Genomic DNA, 21988 nt, shown 5'->3' with positions numbered 1-21988 from the left:
TTAAGGAAGTGAAGAATGATTTAATTAGAGCGAGCTTAAGGGAATTTACGCAGGAAAATGTAGACAGTGCGCATGCACGTGAACACACACTTTATCGAAATGAAAATTACATTTATTTTACAAAAGAACATAGCACTTTAGCATGCCTATAAGACTCTTATCTGATTTGTAGTTGGTGATTTCTGGTTTGGTATCGTTACTGGGGGCATTGTTGCATTCTAAACATGACAATTTGGAGCACTGTCCTTGGAGAATCTAGCTGGTAGTATCTTGTATCTTTTATATCATCAGTTAAGGCAAAACACCATAGGGCATTGGTTGATTTCTCAACCAGTGAGGAACAATGTAACTCAGTGAACCTCCAAAGCCCACTTCATACCATCTCTGCTTTCTGACTGTAGTTGGAATGTTACAGCTTGTTTCCATGGCAATGTGACACCGTGTTGGGTTGGCACTTGTGTAGCTTTCAACCATCATGGATTTGGCAGATCATTGAACTTTTCAAAAGACGATTCCTCCTGACCGCAGAACGTCCTTGAGACCACATTAACTGTCATGTACGACCAGGCTTCTGTGAGGCTACGTGTGGGTTGTTGTCATTTTGAAAAAGACTTCAAGTCAAAACGTTTTTCGTTTTGAATTCGAGATTCTTTTAGTATTTCCAAATTCATCTGAGCGTTTAATTGTTATCGACGATGTCATTTAAAAAAGAAAAGATGCCGCTGTTCTTTAAGCGGGAATTCGAAAACCAAGCTTCGGACAGACGGCAAAACACAAACTTTGATGTCGGTCAAAGAAAGCTTGAAACAAGGCATTTGAAGACTGCAGCGAGTTTGATAACAGAACCCTGGTTACAGGTGTCAGTTTAAGAAAAAAAATAAAATCTGGATTTGACATTAAATTGTGGCATGTGTGTGAAGACCTGTCCGAATGTATTGAGGGACGTGTGAAACTAATGGAATTCCCAGAAGAGCTCTTCAGTTTGCTTTATTATTTTTGTCTGTGTTTTCTTCCTTTTACTTCTGCAGCTTCAGGATTTACGTGTGTGTTTTATTTTGGGGGTTTTTTTGCACCAAATTTGCAATTGAAATGATCGTGCAGAAAGAAACCCTGCCATAACTAGAGCTGCAAGCGCTTAGTTTAGAAAGTGCTGTTCGACATTAAGCAAATACAGATCTCGGGGTTAATAAAATGTCATAATGCTGTATGGTTGGCATTTGGATTAAATGTCGCACTGATTTCATTATCTCTAACTATGTTTGACGAGTGTATATAAGCAGTAACATCTCTCTTTCTATTTTTTTTTTCCTCTCTCTCTAATACAAGAAGTGCCCTCAGCCGGATTTCCGAATTGCCCTTTCTTTATATTAAAGTAGTAATTTGAGTGATAATGAGGTCAGTAAACAAACCCGTGTTCTGTGATACAAGAGGACTGGCATTAAGCAGGGCCGCGGTTTGTCATATTTCAACAGAATGAAAGCTCAGTTTAATCCCGGGATTATTAAAGCAGTTTGTTATAAAAAGAAATGAATCCTTCTCTGACAGCTGAAGACCGCTTTGAATTGCATGTGTAACAAACACAACCAATTAACAGCAGCTTCTAATGGCTTTGTCGAGCGAAGCCTGGTCAGCAATGCACAAGTACTTCTCAACATCCAAACGTGGCATTGCTTTGTGTCAACAACCACAATATGATTAAGATTATCTGCGTCGCAAAATAAAGGATGATTTGTGGCAGATTTTTTTTTTAAAACCTGGACGTCAATTCGTGCATCGACTGATTTGTAGACCACCTTAAAACAGTATTGATTCCACAGTGCTATTAATTTATGAAATTGAATGCTGACATACAGTCCTAAGCCAGCGCTTGCTCTTGATTAACTGCCTCTAATAAAGCTGGTCTGTGAATAAGAGCGAGTTGTAATTCAAGTTAGATGGGCGACTCTCCAGTAAAAGGGCTCCCTGTTTTTTTTTATATATTGTGTGCAGACCTCACTACAAACATGAAGGTCTTTTTTTTTTTTCCTTATTGGATTTTGTAATGTACCGTATACGTGCCATGGAAACAGCATGTTGAAATAGGCTGGCACACACCAATAGGGTGCAGTATGCCTCTGTGGAAAGCCTCACGGAGACGGATGGTGACCATGTCTGTCAATGTGTGCAGGTGTCTGCTATAGCTCCCCCTGTGATCCATGTTGGTACTGCCTTTAGTGCCAGTTTTAATGCCTCTGCAATTGCTTTAACACAGCGGCAGAGTGATGTGGCCAAGGCAAAATCATATGTAGTGACATCAATTGTTTCAACAAACAAAAAGTACAATTTTGAACGCTGTTGGTTTACTTGTTAAATGGTAATTGTCAATCCTGTGCGCGGAAAATGACAACATTAGCTCAGGTTTGTTTAAAAGTTGCCATAATTGAGTTTAGCTAAATAGCATTTGGTATCTGTCAGCCAAAGTGCAAATAGAGGAAGCCGAATGCATGTAATGGGGTTTTAATTAGACTCATTAGAGATTTGAATTGGATTCCTTTGTGGCAAAGGGGTGTAGGCACTGTACATTAGCAATGCACTCGGAAGGGATCCTGGAAGCAGGACACGTTCAAACCTTCTGCTGGGATAGTGTGTGGACAGCAGCAGCAAAGCACAGCAATGAGAAACATTAAAGTGTACGAACACGATCTCCACAGTGAAGAAGAGGTGGAATAGGCACGTTTCTAAAATGTCATTTTGACCAACCCTGCAAAGGTGCTTTTAAATTGGTGGGTTTGTGACCGTTCCACAGCCCATGTTTGCCCATTTGATGTCACTTTCAGTGCTGTGCAGAGGCTTCTAATGAATCACAAGTTTGAGCCTGTCAGTGGAAATGATTACAGGAATGCATGTGTGTCCTTGAGAACGATGACATTGTTCAACGGTAATGACAATATCTACAACAGAGGCAGCTCTCTCAGTAATGACAATATCTACAACAGAGGCAGCTCTCTCGGTAATGACAATATCTACAACAGAGGCAGCTCTCTCAGTAATGACAATATCTACAACAGAGGCAGCTCTCTCAGTAATGACAATATCTACAACAGAGGCAGCTCTCTCAGTAATGACAATATCTACAACAGAGGCAGCTCTCTCAGTAATGACAATATCTACAACAGAGGCAGCTCTCTCAGTAATGACAATATCTACAACAGAGGCAGCTCTCTCAGTAATGACAATATCTACAACAGAGGCAGCTCTCTCAGTAATGACAATATCTACAACAGAGGCAGCTCTCTCAGTAATGACAATATCTACAACAGAGGCAGCTCTCTCAGTAATGACAATATCTACAACAGAGGCAGCTCTCTCAGTAATGACAATATCTACAACAGAGGCAGCTCTCTCCTGTGCAGCAAGTGATGAGTCTCAGAACGAAGCCTGTGTGTTAATAAAAGGTATTGAGCACGTTTTCACTGGCCAGCTCACACTGATTAGCCCAGGCAGGTTCTCGTACGGGGTGGCAGGGCTTTATAACTCGTCTGTCTAATTAGGACTAATCACTGGGAAGAGAACATGAACACGACTGAATAGCGATTTTGGGTTTTTTTTTTAAATGAACTGCAGCACCACCACGAAAATTGGAATTGATGAAATAGCACGGAAACGAATGCCTGGAAGCTTGATTGCTTCCAAACCCTTTGATTCCGTGGGGTTTGTATTCAGCAGCCAGGGATCCCATAACTTTCAGACAGGTAATAGCATTCTATATAACAGACTATGGTGTATTTGATAGGGTGGTACACAAAAAGTCTGCCATATACAAGGGATGTAACTCCAGGCAGTCCTGTGTCTTATACAAACTACTGTAATAAATAAACGTTATAGCAGCTGCTGGCTTTATATATAATTAAAACCTGTTTTTTTGTTTTGTTTTTTTCAGGCTCTGTGATTGCAGTGACATAGCTAAGCCTCACTAATAGATCGTATACTCTTGTTTGTCATTCCATTTGGGGTTTTAAATCAACCCTACCAAGTTACATAAACACAAAATACTGCAGTCGTGCAGCTGCAGTGTACAGCCATAGAATACACATCCAGTATAGGGAGGGTATCATTTTGGGTTTGACTTAGAAGTCAAATGGTCTAATCTTGTGATCTGGTAGGAACGCTTTGACAACGTTAAAAGGGCTTTTTTTTTTTTATGAGCAGCTGAAATACAGATCTGTAGAACCGGGATGTGAGCCACTCCCACACTGCAGGCTGCTCGTTCTGTTTCAGAGGTAATTGACAGATTAGCGTGCGCATTTCATTCAGGTTCCTGGCGTAGTTAATGAAACCCAGCTGCTCCCTTTGGAATCCAGCGTTTTTAATTGGAGCTGTCTAAATTATTACCATTTGAAAGCAGCCTTTTTGTTTGATTAGCTTTGATTTAACTATTTTATTTTTTTTCAGTTTTGGCTGCTAAATTCTTACTAAAGATCACATTTTTTACCACATGATTTGGGCCATCTTTTTGCCTGGCTTGAAGTGTGCCGGGGGGGGGGGGGGGGGGGGTTTGTTTACAAGGCCTCACTTTCTCAAGCCAGAGAGAGAAAAGGATTTCAACAGCACTTGTAAACACTCAAATTGATAATTGGGAAAGGAATGGAAAATGGTACTTGAGCCAATATTAACATCCTTGTCTTTTTTTTTTTTTTAATTACCACGTCTTATCGCTCTCCTCCAGACTTTCAAAGTTTGGAAACTCAAGACAATACGTGTACGTACTCAAGAGCAAACTGCGGTCTGGGTGTACGGTAGAACGGTTCTTGTGAGCTTGAATCAGTGGAGCCGTTACTGCTGCAGCTGCAGTCTGCAAACACACAGGATCTGTTCGTTCTGACAGAGCCCTGCTTGCTTTTTGAAACCAGTACCTCCTTTTCAACGTGTCAGCAACTTGATGGCATGCAGATGTTTGAACAGTGTGTTCAATCTGCTTTACATGATCTCTGAAACATTGCACTGCACATGATCCACTTTAGAATCCTGTTCTTACCAAAAAAAAGTATAGGAAATGGGATAAGTGGAAGAATTCAGCTGTGCTACACACACACACCTACCTACCCACACACACACACCCGCCTCCCTGTTTTATACAGACCCCCCCCCCCCCCCCGGGAAATTAAAAATTAAATTACTCTGGTTCAGTTTACTCAAGCACTGCCCATCACTGGAGTTGACAGGTACAGACCAGCTACTTTAGAAAAGAGCGATGAAACATGACGGCCTATTAGGGTAACAATGTGAAAATACCTGTTCCTAAGAGCCTTTGACACCTTGCTCGTCTGTGTTTGGGGTGGAGTCACTTGTGGGCAGTTACCTCCGGTGTTTGCTTGACAACACGTACAGCATGAAGCCAAGACAGGAACTAAACCACAACGGAGACTGTCTGCCTGGTGTCGTCACTTCAGGGTGCAAGAGACCAGCTCACTCCCTCAAACAGTGCGAGGCAGAGCCCCGAATCAACCTGATAATATAGCAGTTGAGTTTGTCAGTTTGGGAAGAAACACGGTTGGGCCATGAACAGGTTTCTGGGTAAAATTACATGTTGAAGGTTGTGTGGTGTTAATCTGAAACTGATTGAGTTCTTAGTAATTATATCACGGAAGAGCCAAACCAATTGGGGTTCAAGGATAGCTCTTCAGGATTTGGAATTAGGAGGCTCGAGACAGCTTAAACAGAACAAATCAGCCTTTGACACCTCTATTGGCTCTTGTTTATTTCTCTCCCCGGCCTACTGCAGGCCAGCGCAACCCGGCCCGCATTAACATCTTAATAGGAAACTGTGTTAAAGTACGTTTTTACCTCCACTCTGACAAGAGCAAATTAGGTGTCAGAAGGATTTCTGCTGACTTTAATTGAATCTGCCCTCCGTGGAAAGGAAAAAATCTAATGGCAAAATAAACCCTATTAGGATTCTCAAGTAATGTTCAGTTGCGTTTGGCAGGTAATGCTGTTGCGATATTCCCAGGGTCTTGCTTCTGAGCTGTTTATGTGGAGAGACGGGTGACTCGTGTCTGCCCATTCCTCTCCGTCAGCCAGAGGTTATTTTATTTATTTTTAACTCCTTTGTTGCTCTTAAGTCCTGGCCTGCCTTCCCCCCCCCCCCCCCCCAACTCCCCCAACTCCCCCAGGAAATCCATTGCTCTGTTTTAGCACTGAGATGAGCGCAGGAGATTGTGAGCTGTTGTAAATGGAAAATCTGAAGGGCCACTGTGAAACTGGATTACAAAAACCACTGCTGTTTTTCTTCCTCCAAAGTGTCCTCCCTCTCTTGTGCTTCTATTACAGTTTCTTTTGATTGGGAGTGAGTTTTATGTTGCTTTCAAGTGAAAACCCATTACCTGTCTTCTGCCATCCCTGCGTACTTCATTTCCAAGTAGAAGTGGAGATATTTCTAGAAAAGGCAATCCCTGTTTTCAGACGGACAGTCGAGGGTCTGCCTTCAGCTCTTAAAAGCGTCATTATCTTTGGTTGTCATGGATCTGTACTCCTGATCAATAGACTTCAAATATTATTAGGGTTGGGGAGCTTCAGAGATCGGCCCAGGGAGAAGTCTTTCTGTTTAAAAATCAACTTGAGGTTTGCACTTTCAGTCTTGTGGGTGAAAGGTTTTTATTTTTTCTTTGGCTCGACATGACACGCGGTGGCAGATTTATTCTCCAAACTGTGCTTGCACTGGAGGATTGAAGTCGAGATCCTTCAGCTGTCCCTTCACAAATCATGGAGAAGCTGGAATATTTTACAGTTTCAGGGGCTGCTGTGTTTGAAGTGTGAGGTATGGTATGCCTAGTACATCACTTTAATGGAACTGCCAGACCATTTAACTTCACTTTAAACTTCACGTATAATGCGGCATATACATTATATACACTGTATATTGTATATGGAGATATATACATTGTGGGTAAAATAGGAAGATATTAAAAGGACAGTCCCCTCCTAATTCAACATATCTGATGTACTTGCTTTTTGTTTTTTGTTGTGTTTTATTTGACACTAGAAACCTGTGTTTAGCTCTAGCTCTGATTTGGAGTTAAATTGTGTTCTAAATACACCAGGTGGTCAGAAGTTAAACGTTGCTGTATCAAACCCCAAGTCTCCCCCGGTGTGCCATGCAGCGGCCTGAAACCTCGTCTCCTCAAACCAGGTTCCAAGCCACACGCTGGGTTTGTGTTCAGCAGGGTCGGTGAGGATCGCATCCAGCAGTAGCCGTGGCTGAAGCACTCGTATCTAACATGCATTTGAATGGTGTTCTTATTTTGCAGACTCCAGAGCAGGAGAAGGGGTTCCCAGAACAGTTGACCACGCAGTCATAGGGGGGGTGGTGGCCGTGGTTGTGTTCGCCATGCTGTGTCTGCTCATCATTTTGGGACGATACTTTGCAAGACACAAAGGTAAGTCCAGCTCGCCTTGGGAGAGCAGGTCAGATTTGTCTGTCGACACAGCGAGACCGTGCAAGCAAAAACAAGTCCTTGAAACAGCACCTCATTTATTGCATGTCAGATCCCCAGAGCGGAAGATTACTCTTTGCACCCAGCTCTGCAAGTCTTGCTCTAGGAGCAGAGAGCGCTCAGTAGACCTGTTGGATTACGACTGGAGCATCACTGTACAAATTGCATACAAATTCACAGCCAGCAAACCTGTTTTTGACACCTGAAATGGATTTTAATAATGGAAGAAGCAAGTCAGCGGCCGTGTGTGGATCTCAGTTACATTACCTAGGGAACTGGTGACACTGCTGGATGTATTAATAAAAACTACTTTCAGCGTCAGACCTCTGACATTATCAAATGGATAACAACTAACATGAAACTTACACACAGGGTCAGACTATGAGGGGCTCTTTAACACTTTTAACATTTAGTTTACTGATAACAGCAAATGCTGTACATGTTTTGTTAAGTGATTTTTATATATTGCAGCCTAATTACAGCTAAAAAAAGAAGCTGAAGGTATAACAAACTTGTACAACCCATTTTCCATGAAAGTATCGACTGAACCAACATGCTTGCTAATACAGTGCGTTACCAGGCTAGTTAAACTGAAGACCTGTTTTTTGCAGTGCGGACTCAGATACTGTGAACCTGCCAGTGTTTCTTTGTTTTTGTTTTAATGCAAGCGGTCCTGCTTCTGTTTTTAAAGGTACCTACTTCACACACGAAGCCAAAGGTGCGGACGATGCTGCTGATGCAGACACTGCCATCATCAACGCAGAGGGCGGACACAGCAACTCGGAGGAGAAGAAGGAATATTACATCTAAGCCAGCTTGGGTTACGAGGTGTCTGATGCTGGACACTTGCGGGGAGGGGTGGGGGGGTGGGGGTAGGGTAGTAGCCTGACAGAAGGCAGGGGTGCGAGCGGGGATTCTCTCTCCAGTCACTGTAGTAAGTAAAGTCCACCATTCGACGCCTCCGTAACTGCTTAGGTTAGGCTTTCGTTTTTAGTTCAATCATTTGCAGAAAATTCTGTGCCTTGTTTTTATTTCATTTTTTGAATTCTGTTACAAACTCCCACTCCCCCACCTAATCTGTGAATCCATTTAGCATCTGGCTTTCCTTTAGCATCTGGCTTTCCTTTCCGGTACGAAATCAAGCTCGGCCCCCATTTAACAAGATAAAGACGTTTCAAAAACACTACCCTGTGCCATCTTCAGGAGAGCCAGTTACACAGCTTTTAGTATTGGTGGTGTTTTTTTTTTTATATATATATATATATATATATAGATTTTTTTTTTTTTAGTTTTTTATAAAAAAAATTTAAAAAAAGACCATGTAGATATACATTTTAATTTTATGCTACCCACAATCCTGTGCATCGATTGCGGTCACTAAAAACACACGGCCACACCCAACAAACTCCTCCCAGGGGTAGATGGGATTGCGCGGTGTTTACTGCAAACGAGGCATGTCGTGAAGATTGAGCTTCTTTCTAAACAAGTGTCTGTGAACTGCAGGGTCCAGGACTTCTCCCACTGTCTGGCTGGGCTGCAGTCGCTCACTGTTTCTAGGGCTGAACCAGAGCTGGCAAGGGAGAGAGCAGATAGTATTCAGTTATCACAACGCCCATAAGAAGCAATGAGCCGTTTCTGTTCCAAACTATCCCATCAGCCTTCCCCAATTGGCCTGCCTTGCTTACTTTCTGTTCGACTCAAAACAGCGTCGTCATTGCTTTCTGTGACTTGTCCTCCCTTTTTTGGAAGCGCCGTTGTTACCCGCTTGCGTCTTGAAAATGCAGTCAAAGCAGAGGAGTGGAGTCGCGGTTCGTTTATCGCCGCGTAGGATTCTGAAAAGCATCAGCCACTGCCTTAAATGTCACAGCCACCGATGCTTTAACAGCTAATGAGCATTTCACAGGAGCAGATCTAGTTTGGAAAAGGCCACAGGTCATGCGTTAGGGGGGGGTGTGTTTGGGTTGGCGTCTTACTTTGAGGAGGTTTTAGGAATTCTTCTCAAGCTTGTGTTTTCCCCCTCCACTACAAAGTTTTAAAAACAACGATGTGTTAAAGGATGGGGGTCACAAAGGCCTGGATTATGACCCCCAAAGTGAAGAGAGGTACTACCAATAATATTTTCTACCCATGTGACTGCTTATCTAAGGAAGGGCAAAAGTAGCATTTTGGGTAGAGTTGAGAGGTTTCGGTACACCTTCAAAGCGGCATCTTCAACCACAAATTGCCTTTTTTTTTCTTCATAGAGCACTTATGCCCATCCAAACAGTCATATTCTCACACTGGATGAAATGCCAGTACTAGTCACGGAGTCACTTTGTACAGTCGCTTTATCGTTCGTGTTGGGAGGAGATTGAGAAGCAGTATTCCGGGGGCAGAAGCCAGGCTCCAGTGAGCTTTACTGAGCCTGGGTCAAAGCTGTGGCAGCTTCTGTGTAAAAGTATTTAATGTAGGTCAGCGATATAAACCTGGAATTCATCAGTTTTCACAGACAGGGACGGATTCTTGTTTCAGTTTTAAGTTACGTTGTGAATTGTAAGCCTTTTGGGAACAAGATTGTAAGTTACAAAAAAAAAAAAAAGATGTTTTCGTGTTTTAAAATAAACTCCCACAACCCCCCTGAAGAAATTAGAAAAGTGATATTGAGCACCTCCTAAATAGTATCTGTGAATAGGAATACAAAATAACAGCAAATCAGTTTGTTAAATGACTTTATACTGTGTGGTTATTTATGGAGTGTAGCGTACGGTTTTTTTAAATTGTTTCAGCCCCGTTTTCATTGATGGTTTGGATTGTATGGATCGAATATTTTTTTTTTCTGTTGCTTTTTGCCGTGTCTCAGGTTCATGTGTAATGAACGGTGTTTTATTTTTTGCATCCCAGGTAGAATGCAAATGTTAGTCCCGCACACATTGATTGGAAAAACATGGCAAGTCCTGAGTTTTTAGCTGTACATGTTTTATGTATTTTCCTAAAAATACAGTGCACTGTTGAAAATGTGTTAAGTATTACTTTGTATAGACTTAGTTCACAAAGGTAAAAAAAAAATACTCATTTTGTTTTAAGATCAAGAAAAGAACAAACTTACTGTGCAACGGTCAGTTCCGAAATGGTTTTTAGGAGGTGCAAGCCTGGCCAGTGAAGGCTTGCGTTGTCCAGGAGGTTTGGTCTTGCGTCACTCAAGCTGTTTTTTCAGTCTGTTCTTTTGTCTTTCTGCTGTACTTGAGCAATGTTACTGTGTATTAATAATAAAAAAAAAGAACTATCCACATGTTCCCATACACATTTTTGTATTGGTTCATAAAAAGACATTTTTACAGGAAAAAAAATATATATATTAAAATACTGAAGAGTTCTTGTCTTAATAAAAACAAAAACAAAATCTCAACGCTCCGAAGTAACTGTGGTATGCATTCTTTTCATTCCTATTGAAATCGCTGTGCTTTGTCTAGAACTCCTTACCAATCCAACACTGATTAAAAAACATACAATAAAATGTACAGTGTGTATACAAATGGGTTTGGAATAAAAGCGTTCATTTCTTTTTCACCCTGCAATGCCGGCTTAGCCTGTGACATGCCGTCAGACTCGTGGGTTTGGAGTGGTGGTTTCCTTAACCAAGTCCTGCCTGCATAACAGAAGATTCGTGATACTTTGGGTGCAAACTGTAACGCTGTAGCTGTTCTGAGCTACAGTATTAAATATTAACATTGTGAATTATGCAGCTTGTATTTAAAAAGCAACGTTCCAATCCTACAGTAGTAATCACAAGAAGAAGAAGAATAATACAGTATCAAGCTTGCTAATGCTCCACATTGGTAACAGACATTACCCAGTGATCTCAGCTGAAACAGCCAGACTCCATTGTACTTCACCGGCTTGCACAGACCCCCCTTGTACAAGACTGCTAGACTACCTCACCTCAGGTAACTGTCGCTAGTCAGCAGTTACAGCAAATCGGTCCATGAAGGCAGCCAATTGCATAGCAGTAATATGTGATCTGGAATTAAAACAATCCTGGTTCAGAGGAGTTCAGTGCAGTGAAGATTCCCTGTACAGTGTTTAAAATGCTAGCGTAGGATTAAAACGTTTCTGTGAAGGAATGTCAGGACAGGTTTGCACATCAATCAGTCCCTGGAGATCCTTTTCTGTTTACCCTACAGAATCTACAAACTCCAAAGGTCTGATTGAACTGCGTTCTCTGCTTCAATAGTCTTCTGATTCTAATTGCAAAGGGTCTGTACCACCAGTCGCCTCCATCCATACACTTCGGGGGGGAAATAATAATGATAATAAAAAATCAATCAACCAGTTTGTCAATCATTCATTTCTTGCAGCTCTATTTTTTTGTTTTTTTTGTTTTTTTCTTCATCACTTGAGCTTTGAAAGAAGTAAACGTGATGTTATTGTGTTTCCTTCACAGTTCGATAGAGGTTATTTCTCAGGAGCCCTCAGAGAAACTGTTCAGCACGTTTTTAGACTAATCGGCTGATGCAAAACACAGCTTTAGCCCCAATTGTCTTCTCAGTGCCTGCTGTTCTTTTCATAATGTTTTCATAATGGCTCACCTGTTGAAAACTACCTCTAGTAAAATCTTTATGAGCTTGCTCAGTATACGTAATGCACAGTGATTTACAGCAGTGGAACCCCAGTCCAGTCCGGCACCTTGTTCCAACCATGCACTCGATTAAGTACATCGCCTTATTCCAAACCTGTCTTTAACGGGTTAATCAAACCTGCATAAGAACCAGGCTGGAACAAGATCCTGGACTGAAATAGCCGGAATGCACCACAGCGATTGACCTAGTTATCGTACCACCATATACAGTACAGAATGCAAACTTAACTGAGGACTATGTGTGAAATACTGGAATTCAGATCTGTTCCCAGGTGGAAAGCTGATCTGTAGTTAGTTCTAATTACTCCTTCCTTCATGGACTGTGCTAGTACAGAAGTCCTTCCCAATTGGTTCTGAATTGACCATGATGCATTTCAAGGAGAAACACCTGGGATCTAAATGGATTCCAATTCTAACTCTTAAAGAATGCAGTGGGACGCTCCATAAAGAAGCAGTGCTGGGTTTCATTGCAAGAGCAAACCCTGGAAGTGGTGATGTCACACTTTAATTAGTAAATTGGAAACTGGTCTGGGCTGGTTTTAGGCAGTTTGGAATCCCCAGCCAGCAAGTCGGGCAGTCCTGTTGTTGATCTGAATAGGAGAGCAAGCAGCACCCAGGTGAGTGGAAGGAAACGCAGCAACACTTTTAAACGTGTCCGAATGAGTGGATCAGTATGTAACGCCTTCAATAGCACCAGTGTGTGCCAACAGCTAAAGCACAAACATGTGCAGTTAATAGTGTTTGTAGTGCAGGATTTTAAATGTTGGCTTGCTCCTGGGTAGGGAGCATGTGTCTGAAGGGCCATTATTAAACAAGGCAAATTGTAATGCATTGAACTGAATTCAATATCAATATGCTTTAATATACAGGTTGCAAGTGTGTGTGCGTGTGATATATATATATATATATATATATATATATATATATATGTTGGATATATTGTATGATATAGTATGCAGTAGTTGCCATAGCTTTCAACCCTTTTGTGTAAAGCCCAGCACTGTGACCCATAAATACAGACACATGTGAAACCCCCCCAGTCTGTGGCGTGCAAGCTCTCTGGAATTATTGTGTCATCTGGAACCTCTGGAAAGGTCTGCAGTCGAGCAGTCTGCTTTATTGGCTGCTCATGGTGTTCATTGATGGGGTTTTTTTCAGCAGAAAAGCAGTGTCACAGTGTCTCGTGGTAAGGATCAAGACTGTATCAAAGTGATTATATCTGTGCAAGTTCAGAACTATTACTGTAAAGCCATGGACATCAGTTGCAGAAAGGGAGATGGATTAATTGTCTCCCTCATTAAAGACTAGATTTCAGCAACTGCACTGTTCAGTAATCCATGATGGTGTATATTATACACAGTGCATTTATATATATATAACTTTATATATGAGTTCAAGGTGAGGCAAAGGGTAACTGGAAGAATGACTCGAGGTTTGATGCACCTCGACTCCCTGAGAGCCTGCTTTAAATCTCCTGTTTGTCATGCCTCTGCAGGGTCATTAATCTAAAGCCTTCAATGTGCTGGAGCAGCAGTGTTACTGTCCCGTCGTCTAATACTGTTTACCTGATATTAGTGTTTACTTGAGGAGAAAATGGATCCGCAATTGATGTTTCAATCTGGTATCTACCCAGGCTAATCTAAATGAATGCAAATCACCACTGAGGTAATGAAAAGCAAACACCGGCTTCGATTACTGCTCATCATTAGCAACGCAAGCATCCTGTGTGAAATCAAACGGGAAATGAAGGAACTTGCAAAGTGTTTGAAAGATCTTACCTAAGTGAAATGCAGGACTAAAGGAGAGCATTTGGTGTTTATTAAAATGGCATGTGTGTGCTTTTTAATAAATAGCCTAATGTTGACTTGGGTCCTGAGTGAGTATCTTCAATACTGCACCAAGCCTTGATCATGGAAATTCATAGTGTCAACGCAAAGGCTTTCTGTCACCTAATGCACACGACGCTCCCTCAAAACCCTGGGGTCCCTGTATAAACACCCTGTCACCTAATGCACACGACGCTCCCTCAAAACCCTGGGGTCCCTGTATAAACACCCTGTCACCTAATGCACACGACGCTCCCTCAAAACCCTGGGGTCCCTGTATAAACACCCTGTCACCTAATGCACACGACGCTCCCTCAAAACCCTGGGGTCCCTGTATAAACACCCTGTCACCTAATGCACACGACGCTCCCTCAAAACCCTGGGGTCCCTGTATAAACACCCTGTCACCTAATGCACACGACGCTCCCTCAAAACCCTGGGGTCCCTGTATAAACACCCAGTCACCTAATGCACACGACGCTCCCTCAAAACCCTGGGGTCCCTGTATAAACACCCTGTCACCTAATGCACACGACGCTCCCTCAAAACCCTGGGGTCCCTGTATAAACGCCCTGTCACCTAATGCACACGACGCTCCCTCAAAACCCTGGGGTCCCTGTATAAACACCCTGTCACCTAATGCACACGACGCTCCCTCAAAACCCTGGGGTCCCTGTATAAACACCCTGTCACCGAATGCACACGACGCTCCCTCAAAACCCTGGGGTCCCTGTATAAACACCCTGTCACCTAATGAACACCACGCTCCCTCAAAACCCTGGGGTCCCTGTATAAACACCCTGTCACCTAATGCACACGACGCTCCCTCAAAACCCTGGGGTCCCTGTATAAACACCCTGTCACCGAATGCACACGACGCTCCCTCAAAACCCTGGGGTCCCTGTATAAACACCCTGTCACCTAATGCACACGACGCTCCCTCAAAACCCTGGGGTCCCTGTATAAACACCCTGTCACCTAATGCACACGACGCTCCCTCAAAACCCTGGGGTCCCTGTATAAACACCCTGTCACCGAATGCACACGACGCTCCCTCAAAACCCTGGGGTCCCTGTATAAACACCCTGTCACCTAATGCACACGACGCTCCCTCAAAACCCTGGGGTCCCTGTATAAACACCCTGTCACCGAATGCACACGACGCTCCCTCAAAACCCTGGGGTCCCTGTATAAACACCCTGTCACCTAATGCACACGACGCTCCCTCAAAACCCTGGGGTCCCTGTATAAACACCCTGTCACCTAATGCACACGACGCTCCCTCAAAACCCTGGGGTCCCTGTATAAACACCCTGTCACCTGATGCACACGACGCTCCCTCAAAACCCTGGGGTCCCTGTATAAACACCCTGTCACCTAATGCACACGACGCTCCCTCAAAACCCTGGGGTCCCTGTATAAACACCCTGTCACCTAATGCACACGACGCTCCCTCAAAACCCTGGGGTCCCTGTATAAACACCCTGTCACCTAATGCACACGACGCTCCCTCAAAACCCTGGGGTCCCTGTATAAACACCCAGTTACTGCCATGCTTAGGGCTACTCCACAATCCACACTGGGGCCTTATTGAGGTACAGGCGGAGCAAATATTTATTACCCAGTGGAGGATATTATTTTGATGACATGGTACTGTGACCTCCTTTTTAATGATAGGTTCAGGTTATGTTTGGTACTTCCATACATGACTCGTTGTAATGGGATCCAGGACCTGAAGCATTACAAAGATGCTTGTCATCCCCCATGGTTCTTGAATGATCAATCGCGTAGTGTTTAGGAGCTCAAAGGACACCTGGTCAATAACTTTAACCAAGCAGTCCCTGGTTTCAATCATAATACCAACAAGACACGCCTGAGCTTGTTACCTATGCACTGTGGCTAAACAAGCTCGTAGTAAAACCTGGAATGGGTGAAACTGCTGTGCAATAGGAGTCATAGTTCCATCTCTGAAGTATAAAATACAAGCAGCTCTTCAACAAAAGAAAGAGGGCAGTTGGCGGGGTAGTGTAACTAGTGCTAATAAACAAATCCTTTCAACAGCGTTACTGTAATGTTTTCGTTAACCATATTGGTATTAATCGCCCTGTTACACCCTCCCCTCTTTTTATAACCACAAAGAGTCCCATTAGGTTGCAGGTAACCTCTTTTAAACAGTGGTGGGTATGGACAAAATGTCAAGGTGCGACTGGAGTGGCAAATCGAGTCTCCGCAGGACCGTTCCTGTATTGCGTGGCTGTCTCATATACCTCCTCCCATGCTTTGCAGTTTTGCAGCCCCATTTCTAATACCTCGTAGCAGACAGGCACAAAAACAGACTCGGCCGTCCCGTCAAGGCCCAGTAAGCACCCTAAAGGGTTGACAGCGGCCCTGCTTATGCCGTCAACGTCTCGTGACATTTATCTCCTCGACAGCAAAGCCAAATGAATTGTAATTGAATGCGTGCCACAGCCGGGCTGCTTAAAGAACACGTGCAGGGCCGCTGGGAACGGTTTCATGGATAGATACCTCGCAGTTCTGCTTATTCTCTGAACTTCAGTGGGATATTCATTTCAGAATGGAAATGGCACGGCATCAGTCCAGCTCTCATTTTATAAGGTCAGGTTTATATTATTTCATTTTGCCCGGGAGTGATGACGAGTAGCTTGCTGCTTGGATTTAATTGCTGCGATGATTGTTTTTTTTTTTTTTTTATGAACGAGAATAGACACACAACATTTTTGATCCGAGGGTAAATGTCATTAGTGTTATTAGTACTTGAAAACAAATTAAAATTCGGATCTCAGTGAAATGAGCCTCCTGTCCTCCTCTGGTGTTTTCACCCTGCTGTGAATTTTTCCGGTTTTTGCACAGAGCGAGGAATGGCCTGTAAGCATAAACAGTGAAATATCCATTTATTTTTTTTTACCCCAATAAGACATGCAGGTAAAGCGCATCCCGCGCTGTCACATCCTGACAGGGAGCCTACACTGGCACATGTACTTGTGCATGTGTGTGTCTCGGGGGTCTGCATTATTCAGCTGTCCTGCTGATAAGCTGTGAGCTTGTGCTTGTAAATACCTGCGCAAGACCGGTGCTCATTAAAGGGGGATCACATCTCTCTTTCCCCTTTATAATTTCAATAAAACATCAGGGTGCGGGGAGACCTGAAATAGAGAAGGACGTCAAATACCAGCTCTCTAAAAAGACATCCTAGAGAGTTAATGGGCTGATATTTCATATGGGAGCTTGTGCTGAAATAGCCAGTGCTTCTACAGTAGTGTGCGAATGTATTGGAACATCTTCATTGATATCCTTTATAAAACTCCCTGCATGAAAACACCTCTGGGTGTAAGAATTGCAATTTCCGCTCAGTAATCTGTCACGTAGAAAAAAACAGTCACGCGGTTGTGACGATGTTACACCACTTTGTGCTTTAATTAGTCATCTTGAACAACTTCTAAAAAGTCTCCTGCTTTTCACAGTTTGTGGCTCTGTGTTTTCTTTTCTCTTACTGTTGTAAATGAATTGCATGTGTGGCCTATTAAAGTCGTCAATTAAATTAGACAATCGCTACTAATTTTGCCTATTTTGATCCAAGATGTTTCCGTTTCAGTGGTTTGATTTCATCTCCAGATCAAATCAAAGCTACAGAATAAAAGTGCACCGTACTGTATCCCCTGCGTGTGTGGATTCCCAAGCTGACACTCCCCTTCACACCACAGCAGCAAGGGAACCAAGGACTCCAGACTGCAGTCTATTTGAGACTCCACTGGCTAAGCTGAAAGAGTAGCTCTTCCACAGCCAGCAGGTAACTCTGACTCTGCTCCACTATAATACACTGCCTGGGCGTTTTAATAGGACAGCTGCTCTGTAGAGGACACCACACGTCAGTGCCTGGATATCACAGCAGTGAATAAGCCTGGACATGGTGGATTGAAAGACCGTAATGCTCTTTATTTTAGTTCAGTCAAAAATGATTGGTAAACAGAAAAAAAGTTGCATCTGTTTTGCACCCAAAACAACAGCAATGTAGTTTTCCACTTTAGGATTGCAGCTCCCCCTAGTGTTTGGATTGTGCATTGCTGTGAAAGCTCAGCCTGGTCGTGTCTTTGTTTTTTTTTTTGTTTTTTTTTTGTGATTTCTCTCGTTTGAAAAGTGTGTTTATGATTATCTTCAGTTTCTAGGTGCAATTGAGCAATGAAATCATTGAAACCGAATCAGATTATTTTTTTTTTTTTTGTACTGATCTGCAGATTCTCACAGTAACCAGTTTGAAGACACGCTTGTTTTATTGCTGCAGTCGCTTTTACACGACCACAGATTGTATCTCTTATCAGATCTTGTCAGCTGTCTGGGACACCCTTATTGCTGCAGATCTCCAGGGTCCTGTCAAGCTGATTCTAAATATGCTCAACCAGAGGACCTTTCTGGCCATTTGGAATGTGGTGTATCTGTTTTTCATGTTTTTTTTTTTTTTATTTTTTATTTTATCACGTAAAATAAGTAGCTTAGTATCAGAGAATGACTTTAAACAGTCCATTTCACTTCGGTAGATAATGGAATGAAGAGATCAAATTGACACAGCTCGGTGTTTTTTTTGTTTTTTTTTGCCCTTTAATATATTTTTTTAAATGAATTCCAAGTCTCATATTCAGGGGTTCTGCTCAAGCTTGTTACTTTGACCTCGTTGTCTGATCACCTCAATTCCAACCTGTTTGAAAGATCCGGAGTGCCGCATTCTACCACAGAACAGCGGGGCTGAACATAACGAATGCTTGCCTGTTCTCTTTTGACTGTTGGACCATGGATTTCTCTCCGTTGCCATTATCTTGATGTGATTGCTACAGGACTGAGAGACAGCGTTGCTCATTAGTGAACAATAGGAGGACTATCACCTGAGGGAATGAGAGAATGTGAACAGCATTTTATAGAGGCTCCTTGACTATCCTAGTACTGCAGTTAGATCATTGGTGTCTGCGAAAACCGCAGAGATTATGCTTTAAACTGTTAATGAAATCAGTAAGAAATGGGTCCGCCTTCATGACTGGAGGGCCGTTTATTTTGCTTAAGAATACCCAAAAGTTAATAGATCTTTCGATACAATAGGTTTGGGGGAAATACTTCTTGTTCTTTTTACTCCTCATTTTGTGATGCATTTTAATGCACTTTTAAAAGACTCTGCACTGGTGCCTCTTCTTTCTGAAATGACTCCTAAGCAATTTGCGTCTACTGCACCAAAGTTTTGGAAAGTTGCATGTTGTTTCCAGTGTTAGAAAAGGGGCTGGGGTGCAGCATCATAAAAAGCCCTTCCTGGATGGCGTGTGTAAAGGTGCAGCACTCTAATATAGCCCTCTCATACATGCTGGTGTGCTTCAATCACAGTCCCCCTGAAAGTGTGCTCAGGGTATTGTGCTAACACAGTGACAGAGTCAGGTGGTCTTCTCTGCGCTACCCCAACAATGAACAAGCTGTGAATTCAGCAGCAGAATAGAAAGCCATGAAAGAGATGCGTGCTGTTTGTCTATTACACCCACATCCACTGGCAACATTCGCAAAGGAACCGAGCAAGGGGCATGCATGTAGCTGGACATCTGGTTGAGCGGCTGGCACAGCCATGGGGCAGAAGGAATCTTGAAAAGGTTCCAAGTCAAAGGTCTGAAAGCCCTGTCCAGAGTGGTATGTATCATTAGCTGCCATGCACATACTAAAGACTCTCTGTGTGAAACCAGGGTGTCTGCTGTAGTACATGAGTGTGTGTATTACTGTGTATTTACACTGTAATTACTTGGTAAACGCATGTGCACTTATACATAATTACAATGTTCTTATGCATTATATAACCCTAACCTTAACTCTAACCCTAACCTTTTCATCAGAATCCACATTCACAGATACACTCGCACAGAATTCTAAATCACAGATAACAATCGTACACAAATACAGCTGCACCCAGACTTGGTCAACAAAAAAAATCTTTTGCTGTTGCCCTCTTAAAATGAGGACAGCGAGTCTGAGCCCTCCACTAGGCTGTGTCCCCCGACTCTGGCTTCCTCTCCCATCTGTCGTTATGAAGATCAACAGCGTGCCTCTCTTTGCCAGCGCGGTCTTTATTGCCTTTGTTTTAGCTGACAAGTAGCCTGCACCTATCAGAGTGGCATTTTATGATCGTTCCCAAGTGCTGCATCATCATGCTTTCGTCCTTGATAATGCATAAAACCAGATTAATTCAAAAGCAGCCACCGATTCCGAGTTCTTTATGTAAGATCTGCTAGTTTGTATCGCCCCTCCCTGTACCGTGCTGGATAGACTGCTGGCCAGGAGAGGTGGCGGTGATCATTTAGTCTATGTGAAAGGCGTCAGACTCATGCTGCTGGGTTTGTAACTGCAGGTAGAAGCCCTCTCTAAGAGTGCTTGCTGTCTGGCACGTTCCTTCTGTGTCCAAAGACCAACTTCTCCTCCAAGCCCGATAGAACCCTATTGGGAAGACCTGGACTGTACCGTGGCTCTGCCGTTCCTTCTGACACTATTTGATGTGGAAATAAAAAGTGCCAGCGGATTCTGAACTGCAGCAGAGCCTGTGATCCAGAGTTTATCTGTAACGTCCTTAAACACGCGATCATAAGAGATACTGCACAGCAGCGCCCAAAAGAAACTCAGTAAGAAGATTAGACAAAGGAAACGTCGCTCTAATTCCGGGATAGGAGCTGCGGTCCTAGAGGGCCATTCCTGGAGTGTTTTTATTAAGAGGAAGAATTTCAAATTGATTGCTTTTCTTTTTCTGCATGGGTTCTGTTGCACCAATATAGTAACCCAACAGCCATCGGGTTGTGTGCAAAGAGAAAGCTGTGAGGCTTCAAAGAGGCGTCTGTTGTGAGTTTTTTAAGCCATTAAGCAGCAGTTGAAAAGTCTTTAGCACTTGCATGCCTGTGATTTGCACATAATGGCCAATGTTGGAGACTTTTGTGTTCATAAAAGCCTTATTGATTTGCTTATGAAGTTTGGTTTTAATAAATTAGGAATGCTGATGCTTTGCCTGAAGGGAGTAGAGTGTTTTCTGGGAAGATTTCCAGCCTGTTAGTGGGTGTACCTTCGGTTTTGTTTTTAGCTCTGCCATGCAGTCGGGTTAGCGGTTGTCAGATAAGGACTAATGCTGCCAACCCTGCGGCTTCACCGAGCCTTCGCTACGGGTCTCGCGGAGGAGTGCAGTGTCAGCAGATAGAAACTGTGCACATCTGCTGGCCTGTATTCTACTTCCATGTGAATGTCATTGAGAAACCAGTTCACTTGAAGTGGAGCACCATTAGGCCCTTTGGAGGGGTTATCCTAACAGCCGTGTTGAAATGTTATCTGTAACAGAACTTGAAAATGTAGAAAATTTAGAATCCCACACACTCACACAGCTGTACCTACAGGTCAGGAGCATGAAAGTACACACTCATGGCAAGCAATGCGATAACCGTCCTGTTTTAAAAAGCATTTCTGAGATGAAATAATTGTATAACGTGATAGTGAAGGACTGGTTAAATTGTTCAGAGTCATTTCTTGCTGGTTATATGACATTAAAAAGTATTTTATTCCTCTCTGTTTTTTTTTTATTTTTTTTTATTCTAAATAATTAGAAACAAATGCTATGTATACTGGTACTTTTCCAAGCAAAGAATACTTTTTTTTCCTCCATTCTTTTCTATGATATATTTCAGGTGGTAAGTGTCACCTACTCACAAAACACCCTCCACCCCCTCCCCAGTTAAAAGCACCCCCCCCCCCCCCTTGTTGCTTTCAGCTCTTGCAGGCACCACAGCAAATCTGCTGCCAGGCTTCTTGGCAGGCCTGCTAAACTTGTATTTATTGGACGCCTTCATCGGCGGGGCTCGGAGATGATTTCTTCCCTGTAGTTCCAGCGAACCTGGCAGGAACCTCCTGACAAATGAGGGAGCTGTCACGTCCCATTGTCACCAATCACTAAAAAAGACAAGGTCCTGGGGCCTGGGACAAGCACACTGTCAATCTACGTCAATGTGAAAAGGACAGGCAAGGAACCTGGGTGAATTATTTTCCTGACTCAGTGCGCTCCT

The 21988-nt window shown here is 43.0% G+C and overlaps 1 protein-coding gene and 1 long non-coding RNA gene across 5 annotated transcripts in view; both read left to right on the top strand.

Annotated features, from left to right (window-relative positions):
* Positions 1-10736, top strand: part of LOC131708070 (cell adhesion molecule 1-like) — a 152964-nt gene extending 142228 nt beyond the window's left edge. For all 4 annotated transcript variants that reach the window (XM_059010053.1, XM_059010052.1, XM_059010051.1 and 1 more), the window contains 2 exons: positions 7287-7415; positions 8164-10736. In XM_059010053.1, the coding sequence (XP_058866036.1) occupies positions 7287-7415; positions 8164-8282 (248 nt within the window). In that variant the 3' untranslated portion in view covers positions 8283-10736. The remainder of the gene's footprint in view (positions 1-7286; positions 7416-8163) is intronic.
* Positions 10737-12358: 1622 nt separating this feature from the next.
* Positions 12359-21988, top strand: part of LOC131708069 (uncharacterized) — a 35999-nt gene continuing 26369 nt past the window's right edge. The window contains exon 1 of the long non-coding RNA XR_009311242.1: positions 12359-12704. This is a non-coding gene — a long non-coding RNA (uncharacterized LOC131708069). The remainder of the gene's footprint in view (positions 12705-21988) is intronic.

Source organism: Acipenser ruthenus, chromosome 40, assembly GCF_902713425.1.
Source record: "Acipenser ruthenus chromosome 40, fAciRut3.2 maternal haplotype, whole genome shotgun sequence".
NCBI lineage: Eukaryota > Metazoa > Chordata > Actinopteri > Acipenseriformes > Acipenseridae > Acipenser > Acipenser ruthenus.
The sequence above is the reverse complement of the archived record's forward strand: the minus strand, read 5'-3'. Positions and strand labels throughout refer to the sequence as shown.